Here is a 10,322-nt window from a genome sequence, read left to right as displayed (position 1 = left end):
CAAACCAGCAGAGCCTATTTCTCACATTTCCAAAACTTTTCATGGTTCTTAAAATATTATTCCGTTGGGGGAAAACAATGACTTTAAAGAGTTGGGTCGCTTATAAAGACATGGAACTCCAGAGACGGTCTCTGTCAGTGGGAAAACTAGGACTAGTTGAGTCTTGTATCTTGAGAATTTCTATCTTGTTAGGGCATAAATAAAGGTCTCCCTCCAGTTAATTTTTTTTCATCTGATTTTCTTCCTGGCGTTCCAAAATTAAAATCCTTCATGATTTCCAACTTTCCTCTGGTGGAAACTTGTCTAGCCTTAGAAATTTAACCCTCTCCATTAGAATTTGTTATATTTCTGTTTTAATGCCACTAGCATGACAGAATAAAGCTTTAAAGAGGCCAAAAGTTGTACAATGTCGTTAGCAGTCATTATCCTTACAAATAAAATCTTAGGGTGTAAATAAGGAATATGCCAAAGATACATGAGCAAATTACACTGATTTAAGTGGTAGGGCTCTCCTACTAACAAGATAAAGTGGTCAGGCAACTTTCTCCTCTTAAAATGTTACTGGAAACTAGTGAAATGCTTTGAACGGTCTGGATGTTTTCAATGGGCTCTGTTCTACTGGTTCATGAATGCCTTTTTTCCCCCCAAGATAATACAACTACTTGGTTTTTTGTTTGTTTTTTTTTTTTTATCTCCTTTCCTATTCACGATTAAAAATGTGATAAATCAGGTTTTTGGCTCTGAATAACAATGGTTTGATTTAGATTTCCTAGTAAATCTATTCAAAAGTGAAACAAAGGCTGCCTTTGGAGGATACCTTACACTTCACCTGGACCAGGCACATAAGGGCAATTCAGATAAAAATCTTGTTAGGAACTCAACAAGAAATAGAGGATTTTCTCTTTTCCCTGGTTCAGGCTTTATTTAAACTCTTTGTTCAAAAAAAATGAACAGATTGATAGTCAGATTCTAATTTACAGATATAGTTTAGACGTCTAATATTAAATTAGAAGATCACACAAGGAAACCATTTACACATAAAGGTTAAAACCAATACTTAAAAACTTTTTAAAACTTTATATTACATAAAGCCAAAATGAAACTAAATACATGTTAGCCAACTTCATTCACAAACATTAGTCAAAATATATACATTTTAAAAGAAACAAAAAAAACTATAAATGAGGTTTTTTCCCTCTAAAATGTGTTTAGAGGGAAATTTATCATAATTTGCAAATGAATTGCAGGTGGTCTAAAAAATAAACTAATTAGGTAGGGAACTCCAAAACACATTTAAACGGTTTGAGTTGGTGGAGAAATGCTAGCTGAAGAGAGACATCTGTCAAAACAACTCTGGGTTTTTTTTTTTTTTCCAGTTTTGCTAAATAATAAATATATAATTACCACTCAGACAAAAAAGTCTGATTTAATCTTAGATAAAATTGCGATTCTGAAATAGTCCCGCAATTTTTAAAAGTTAACTTTGACATTTGCTCAAAATGCTTTAGAGTCTAAAACCGACTCAAATTTAGGGCAACGCAAATAACACATTTTCAGACGTAATGCTTTCAAGGACATATACACATTTACAGTCTTAAGGTGAAACTCAGCCACAAGAGGAAAATAGGAACAGTGCCTTTTCTCTTTCTGTGTAAACTGTGTCAGAAATCCAAGCGAGTGGACTTTGGGAGACTTCTAGCAAGTTGTTTTTTTTTTTTTTAAGGTATAAAATCCAATTGACAACTTTTTATCTCACACATATTCTTGTTTGCATTCCTTGCTCTGAAGAAAGAGCTCTTGCTCTGATTTGCATATGGCATGATAAACAAAAGAAACCGTGATCATCTCACACACAAAAGGCCAGATTCGAGCCGGTCACTGGTCAAGAATGAATCCGGTCTGGGGGTTCTGCTTGAGAGAACAGAGATTTGCAAAGTTCAAATAGTACAAATAGGGAGCAAGGTTGCTCAGAGGCATCCCGGTCCAAGAAACTAATGACACAGATCAGCTTTTCCCTTGCGCCAACCATTTCAGACCTAACATTTGAACAGAGTGCATGCAACACAGACCAGGAGAAAAGAATAATAATAAAGGAATGATAATGGGAAACAAAAACAAAACCGACAGTAAACTTCCAACAAAGAAAACTGGAGAGCCCAACATGTCAAAAAGTTTCTCCTCCACCTCTGTGGGCCAAAACGCAACAGGTTCCGAAGTGCAAAGCAAACATCAACTGCTGCCGGATACAACCGCCCTCTTTAAAGTTGTCTGCCGGAGTGCGAGTCTGAAATGATCCTGTGAATTCACACGCACACTCGCCCGCGCACTCGCGCGCTCGGCCACTCGCGCCCCGACTTGCATCTCGGCCTCCGCCTGGCACCTATACATCGTATGTACATACAAACCGGGGCCCCCGTCGAGGGAGGGCACGTGGGGAGGCCGCAGAGCTCGTACCTATACATATGTACACGTGTGCACACTGGTCCTCGCGAGGCGGCCCCGCGGGGTCATAGCGCGGCGGCGTAGGCCGCGGGGTAGGGGTCCAGCTGAGGCTTGCCCATGCCCGGCAGCAGAATGTAGGCGAGCGGCGGCTGCAGCCCGGGGCTGGGCCACGCGCTGCAGTTGCAAGGTATCATGTAGCCCGGGTTGCCCGGGCTGGGGTGCGAGTGCGTGTGCCCCCCGGCGGCCGCGGCCGCCGCTGCAGCCGCCGCCGCCGCGCCGTGAAAGGCGCCCGCGCCCGCAGTCGGGTAGCCCAGCGACGACGCGTACGGGAGGCCGGACGACGACGACGAGATCTCTGCCATCTTGGAGCCCAGGTCGAGCAACGAGTAGGGGCTGCCGGCGGCGGCGGCGGCGGCCGCGGCGGCTGCGGCGGCGGCCGACTGCGGGAAGAAGACGCGCGCGGCAGCCGCGGCGGCGGCGGCGGCCGCCTTCTCGGGGTTAGCTAGCAGCGACTCGGGCACCAGGCCGCCGCCTGCGCCCGCGTGCAGCCCGGCACCCGCCTTGAGCGCCGGGTGCTCGGCGTCGGCCACGCCGCTCAGGCCGTAGGGCACCGGGAAGGCAAACTTGTCCTTCTTGAGCAGTGTCTTGGGCTTTCGCCGCGGCCGGTACTTGTAGTCGGGGTGCTCCTTCATGTGCATGGCGCGCAGGCGCTTCGCCTCGTCGATGAACGGCCGCTTCTCCGACTCGGTGAGCAGCTTCCACTCGGCGCCCAGGCGCTTGCTGATCTCCGAGTTGTGCATCTTCGGGTTCTCCTGGGCCATCTTGCGCCGCTGAGCCCGCGACCACACCATGAAGGCGTTCATGGGCCGCTTGACGTGGTCCACGGGCTTGGACATGCTCTCGCCGTGCCGCGGCTGCAGCCCGCCGCCGCCGCCGCCCGGGCCGTCGCTCTCGGCCTGGAGGAAATCAATGTTTGCTGTCCGCGGGGACCCGTTCGGCCGGCCGCGCTCGCCGCGCCCCACTTCGCACCCCGGTGTCGCTCCTGTCCGGGAGGAGGGGGCCAGGGGACCAGCGCCGGGCCGCGCCGCGCCCCGGGCCGCCCTGCTCTCTCCGGCCAAACCCTTGGGAAAATCCTCTCCGGGGCACGGTAACTTCTCGGCGGTACCCCCACCCCGCGGTGGCAGTTTGTTCTTTGCTTTCTTTTTGTCCTTCCTCTCCAGTTGCGTTCGCTTGCGAACTCCCCGCAGGTGGCCGCCGCCCGGCAACGTTCTCCCCCTCCTCGGTCTTTTCTCTCCTAAATGCACAGCAGCCCGAAAAGTTGCGTCGCGTAGGCTCCACCAAGTTGAGCCGAGGAATCAGCTGCCGCGTGCTGCCAAGTGCCAAAGGGGGCTCTCGGCGGCTGGAGTGTTTGGGTTCTCCTCGGTGACTTTCTCATTTGACAGTAGCAGATGGGGGTGGGGGAGGAGGGGAGGTAGCCCCGGAGGAGGAAGAGGAGGGGGGAGCCGGAGGAGGGTCCCGGACGCACCACGGGAACGCAGAGCGCAGCAATGCATATAAATACAAATACAGCAGCACCAGACGATCTTCCTCACTCGGGGTAGGCAGGGAGTGCTGATGAGAACCCCCCCTCAGTGGGCTGGGGCTTTTTTTGTGGAGGGGGGCGTCCGCGCCCCAGCACCTGCCTCGTGGGTCTTCCTTCCTCTCGGTTGCCGGTCAAGGAAGGAGGTTGGATGAGGCTTGAGCAAGCCTGGGATCGCCGGGCCTCAAAGGAAATCCTCCCGGCTCGCCGAGGCGCCGCGTCTCGCCGTCCCCCGGGCCATGCTGGCTCCGGTGGCTCCGCTGGCTCCAAGCCCCTCCTGGCGCGCCGGCCGACTCAAGCTCCCGGAGCGCGCCGGGCGTGGGGGGCAGCCCTGCTTCGGCTCTGCGCGGGGGCCCCGCACGGACCGCGTTCCCTCCTGGCTCCTCGCGGCCGCGGCCTGGCACTTCCAACTAACTTCGCCCAAGTTTCCTGCGCCGGCGCCGCTGCGCCCCTCTCGCGGCGCTCGCCTAGGAGAGTGCGCCCGCGTGTGCACCGCCCCCGGGGCCCCCCTCTCCAGGCTTCTCCGGCCGGAGACGAGCAGGCAGAGGTGCAGGAGTGGGGAGAGGGGGGTTTAAGGAAAACGCGCCATCACCTCAATTCGCAGGTCCGCTTTGGGGGTGCTCCCGCTTCCCCAACTCCAGCAGCGCAGTGGGCCCCTTTCCGGCCCAGGCCGCGGCTCCCGAGGAGGCAGGAGCCGTGAGCTCGGGCCCAGGTGAGTGTCGCTACCTGCGTGTGCGCGCGCCCGGAGCCGGCGCTGGGTGTGCATGTCCAGCCGCGGCTGAGTGTGTGTATATCTGGGGGCATGCGGAGGAGGTGGAGCCCAGGACTCCAGGAGGGAGGAGGGACCAGCGGAGCCTCCTCCCGCTCCCACACCCCCAGGACCGCGAATTAACGAGGATCCCCTCCGCCCTCATCCCCCAAACGCCTCCTCCCACCCCTTTTCACTGGAGAGCAGGTTTCGGCGAGTGGAGAGTCCGGAGCGGGCCGGGGAGTCTGTGCACTATTTGGCGTTGGCAACCCTTAGTTCATCCTGGCTGTCCTGGCCGGCCGGAGCAGCACTGGTCGCGACTCTGGGATCCTCTGCCAGGAGGAAGGAGGCGCTCACGAGGAGATGGAGAGCCTCGTAAGATTCGGAGGAAAAGGGGATGCACCCTAGAAAATGTTGAAGACTTTCCCTAGCAAGACATTCCTCATTCTCCTTGGAGGTCCAGATGTTACTTGCAACAGATGCTTCCCGAATTTTCTCGCACTGGTGAAACACCCAGTTAGAGGTAGTGGAGTGAAAAATAACTGAGGAGGGACTGAGCGTGCCCTTGGCAACCCCTCCGTAAAGGAGCTAGCCCAGGCTGAGAGTAGGCATCCTTGTCTGACTTGTCATATCATTTAAAATTCTGGGGTTTTGTTTTGTTTCTATTCTAGTCATCAGAGTCATCCATATGCTTATCTCTTTCAGGTACAGGCAACTCACAGTATCTCACTTAAATACACCGATAAGGTGATGGTGTTCTGAAGTAGAAAACGTTTCTCTAAAAGACAAAAGTAAAACATCCCAGTCACTCTATACTGACATATTTTCATGCTGTTAAGCACAATTTTCTTTAATAGGAGCAGTTTTTGTTTTTAATATTTGACATAATGCAAAAATCAAACAGCATGATTTTGTTTGGAGATTGTCCTCACTTCTTGGTACGCTGCAGCACACTTATGATTAGTCTGGAGGTTTAATTCACAAGTTGGCCTGCCCCTCAGGAAGGACTTGCTTGCCTTCTTCCTTTGGCAGTTTGGATTTGACCTAGCCATGTGGTGTGTACAAGTTAAGAAGTTCTGTAATCAGTTAACTCTTTAAGTCTTCCCTGCAATTCATGCTCAGTTTATACACAGACACATATACAGACACAGAGCACTGATTGTAATTATGGACTTAAAAAAAAGTTTTTAGGCCTTCAGATTTATTTAAAAGTTAGGTTTGTTTTATTGCTCATTTTAACAAAATAATGATTATTACTTTTAGTTGCTATGGTGGCATATAGAAATGCAAATCAGCTGTGAAAGTCATGGAAATGTCTATTTTCCTTAGGATACCACGCTTATAAATGTTTATATCAGTTATTCCCTTGCATGGCTAAAACAATTGGACTGATTTCTTTAGGACCATATTCTTTTACAGGCTCTATAAAAACACTCTGTGGCTCACAGACTCTGGATGGAGCAACGTTAAAACCCTAGCAGGTGTAATTATATAGACTAGAATATTAAATATACTGTTTTGTGATGATAAACTACAAAATTATCATCCCTGAGCTTTTAACCTACTAACTTGTATAAAAGGTTTGAGACAAAAATATTATACACTGTCATACAAAGAACATATGTATAAGGATGCAGAATATGAAAACTGTTATTCACCGAACATTGTGAATAAAGTTGAGTCTAATCCTGAAAATTGTTTTGATATGTACAAAAGGATAAGGATTGAGAAAAAAATATTTTCTACTGGTGAGTTAAATTATGTATTCTTTTCAAATGTAAGTTTAAAAATCAACTGCAATACCGTATTACCATGAAAAGAAATGCTGGCATATGTAATTGAAATGTATGCTTATATGTGCAATGTAAGCTTCCTGGGATGTAGTTTTATGAATTTTGCAGTGCTCTCTGTTTAGTGATACTGAATGAACCAAGTTTGAAAGTTCTTAAGTCCAAGAACATCGAACTGTGGGGGGAAAGAGGTGTTGCCACACCTTTTAAAGAGAGAATGGCTGTTTGTGTGCTCATTTGTTGTTCACCAAAGAAAATTTGCACACATTTCAAAACAGGAGAGAGATCTGGCTTTCAGTTTTAGTTTTTAGGGGATGAGGCTTCTGGGCCTGCAGCCTTCCCCCACTATAAGCCCTGCCTGAAAGGAAGACATGCACTGCGGTTATTAACCAGCCTTCACACCTCTTGCCTGAATCTAGTTGAGCTTTTCACCCAATAAGTTTTCTTGCTCCCTCTTTTTCTTATGTAAAACGTAAATTCAGTTTTAATGCCCACAGATTTTGAATTGATAGAATGTTGTATTTTTGTTCTTGACCTAAAAATTAAAAAAAAAAAAAAAGATATAGAAAAGGGAATAGTCTGTGTGAATGAACAGTGAAGGAAAAATAAATTGAAACAGAATTAGCCGTTCCATGGCTCTATATTGCCAGCTCTTGACTGTGGGCACCCGAATAGTGTACCTCCATCAGTAGCCTGCATGGGCTCAGTGTTTGCCGTATGGCCACAGGAATATCTGTGATCGCAAATATGTCTAATCAGAAACTGGGAGGCAGACACTCTCTCAGAAAAAGTTTAGTGGTCTGTGTCAATTCAGTTTCTTTTTTTTTCCACCTTCAGTCCGCCCTGTAAAAATGGTCTTTTTTTTTTTTTTTTAATTCTAAAACTTTCACTAGGAGGCAGCAATGAGGTTGTTGGGGAATTAAAAAAACAAAAACCAAAACCAAAAAACCTTGGCAACACCAGACTGACTGGCTTTCTTCTTCTCCTCTCTCTCCAATTCTTTTCCATAAAAGAGGGGAGAATATTTGGGTCCCAGTGGAAGACAAGGGATCAGAGTGAACTAAATTATTTTCCTCCATCCATTCCGCTCAGTCACTGGACTTTAACCCAGATGGCTCACGTTTTTCTAGAACCATGGAGGTGGTAAACCACAGCAAAGAAAGCAAACCAGTGGGGTACTGAGAGGTGACCAGGTAGAAGTGACAGGGTGGTAAAGGTGATGCCTTCAGAGTACAGAGGCCAAGTTGTCACATCTAGAGCACTGGGAGCAGGCAACTGTAGGTAGAACTTTGGACTTCTGGTCTTAAGCAATTGCAAGGAAAGAATTCATAAGCTTTCAATCCTGCATAGAAAAGTAATGCAGCCTGTTTGTCCTGTTAAGGAGGAAATGAACAAACTGACAAAAGTCAATCGCAGGCTTTTGTTGCAGTTCCCTAATCCCACTCCTCTGGTTCCCTGGTTGGACTTTTATCAGTCCCACCTGCATCAGCCCCCACAAGGCGGAAAAAATCCCAAACACATAGTCCACATACAGCCCAAGGCATGAGGAGTTAAGTCAAGTAGTCATGGCTAGAATGAATGTCTGCAGGAGTGGCCCTTGAGTGGTTACGGCTAAATGTTCATCCCTTTGAGATTTCTGTCCCTTTATCCTCACTGCTCCTGCCATACTTGGAAACTGGGACTATGCAGATCAATTATGAGAACACCTTTCTTCATTCATCCTTAGCAGTGCTCACACAGGCTGGCATTTTCAAAAGATTTACTTAGATGACAGAGCAAGAACAAAATGAAGAACAGCTCCCTCTCACCCCGCTCGCCCCCACAGAATAGAACACCTAGAGGAAAAAAGACAATACGAATAATCCAAGACAGATGACTTCACAAAATACTGATTTCAGATCAGGGGAATCCCGTAAAAGCAATGGAAGGATTGACTTTTCTCTAAGGATAAGTGGTTTTTTTGTTTTGTTTGGTTTTGTTTTTGTAAGTGGGTGGGTGCTAGCCGTAAACAAAATCAGAAATGAATGTGGAGAGAAGGGGACAGTCGGCATATGATGGGGCCTGTGTAATGAAAAACCCTTCAAACCTATAGTTTTCAGATGAGGAGACTGGGTTCTGGTGTGATGGGGTTGCTTGTAAATTTCACCACCGTGGGGGCTTTAGTTGATTTTGAGGAAGAAGAAACCTAAGAGAGGGAGTACCCCTTAAGTACTCCAGCAGGGTGATGGATAAGCCATGTTTCTGGTTTTACAAAGTCCCTCTGTCTGGCTGTCCTTCCTTCCAGCCTCCATATCACCCTGCCCTGTGTGTTACTCCCTCCCAGATTCAGTTTCCTATCTAAGGATGGGTCTGCTTTGCTGAGCAGTTTGATTATAACTATCATTTATTGAGTTCTTAAGATACCATACCTTTTTACATACACTATCTTATTTAATGTTTAGGAAAATTGTATGAGGTAAGGGTTATCTCAATTTGCGATTGGGGAACCGAGACTTACAGCTGATGAGTAAGTAACTCGCCCAAAGTCACGTAACTGTAAGTAGAAGAAATTGGATTTGAACTAAACTGAGGCTCTTCACCACCTGCTCTCTAAGTCCCAGTTGAAGGCTCAGCCCCTTCCTGACTCAGATTCTCAATTCCACCTACCTCCTCAAGCCTTCTGTGACTCACTCAGTGCCCCGCTCCCTCTGCCAGGGAGTGCCCAATGGTAATCTCTCCAATACCAGGCAGCACCCCAACATCCAGTCCTGGTGCCTGGCAGCCGGGCTTCCCCTGGCTCCTGTGGTTGTCAGCATGGGTCTGGTCCTGCTGCAACTCACCATCCCGCACTCCCTGGGCTTCCCCTTTCAAACACTGAACAATTGCCAGCGCCAAGTGAACCCAATCTCTACCTTTTCTGTGATAGCCAAGGACTGCTAAAAGGGAACCTTATAACAATAATATCTAACCTCAGTCTTTTTGTTCCCCGAATCTTAGTTGTCCAACCCACAATCTCGCCTTCCCTCTTTCCTTCCTCCCCTCATCCCTCTCTTTCTACCTTTCTTTTGTAAAATCCAAGTACACAAAATTGGTTTAATCACAATTCCTGATTCATGACACACTCTCACATCCATCAGTGACTTTTTATTGATTTCTTTAATCATGTAACAAGTACCCATGAATCCACTACCCAAAATAATATCTGCCAGTAAACCTTTATTAAACCAAATCATCTCCCCAGTAAACTGTGCAGTTGGTTCCCCTAATCCAATTAACCATTTTCATTCCCTTGGTTTTTAAAATTTAGCTACATAGTTTTTTTCATCTATGTGTATCCCTTAAAAAGTATGTTTCCTTTCATCTGTTTTAACTTTAGATGTCTGTATAAGTTAAAACTTTTGTATATAATCTTTACTAATGAACTTTTTTATTTAATTATATTGTTTGGATTCAGTGTTACTGCATATCTAAGTTTATTCACCTGCTGTCCAATATTTAATTGTGCAAATATACCACAGTGTGTTTGCTTATACTCTTGTGTTGATGAGCATGTGAGTTGTTTCCAGTTTTAAACCATGTGTCCTGGCTGCTATAGGCATTCTTGTTCATGTCTGCTTGTGCAGGACATTTTATAAGCAAAAAACTGTAAAAAATGGGAAACTCAATTTTTCAGTTATACGTGAACTTATATATATGTGTGTGTATATATATGTATATATATATAGTGGTTTACACTGGAATTTGACACAACATTGTAAAATGATTATAAATCAATAAAAAATGT

General features: G+C 46.9%; 1 protein-coding gene across 1 annotated transcript; it reads right to left on the bottom strand.

Annotated features, from left to right (window-relative positions):
• Positions 1–680: 680 nt before the first annotated feature.
• Positions 681–5,134, bottom strand: SOX21 (SRY-box transcription factor 21). The gene has a single exon (XM_032496774.1). The coding sequence runs from the start codon at positions 3,336–3,338 to the stop codon at positions 2,508–2,510; it is 831 nt and encodes a 276-aa protein (XP_032352665.1). The 5' UTR covers positions 3,339–5,134; the 3' UTR covers positions 681–2,507.
• Positions 5,135–10,322: the final 5,188 nt, after the last annotated feature.

Source organism: Camelus ferus, chromosome 14 (assembly GCF_009834535.1).
Source record: "Camelus ferus isolate YT-003-E chromosome 14, BCGSAC_Cfer_1.0, whole genome shotgun sequence".
Taxonomy (NCBI): Eukaryota; Metazoa; Chordata; class Mammalia; order Artiodactyla; family Camelidae; genus Camelus; species Camelus ferus.
This window is presented reverse-complemented; position numbering and strand designations above follow the sequence as displayed.

Excerpts from the sequence above, each read along its gene's own strand:
- SOX21 (XM_032496774.1), bottom strand. The coding sequence starts at position 3,338 with ATGTCCAAGCCCGTGGACCACGTCAAGCGGCCCATGAACGCCTTCATG.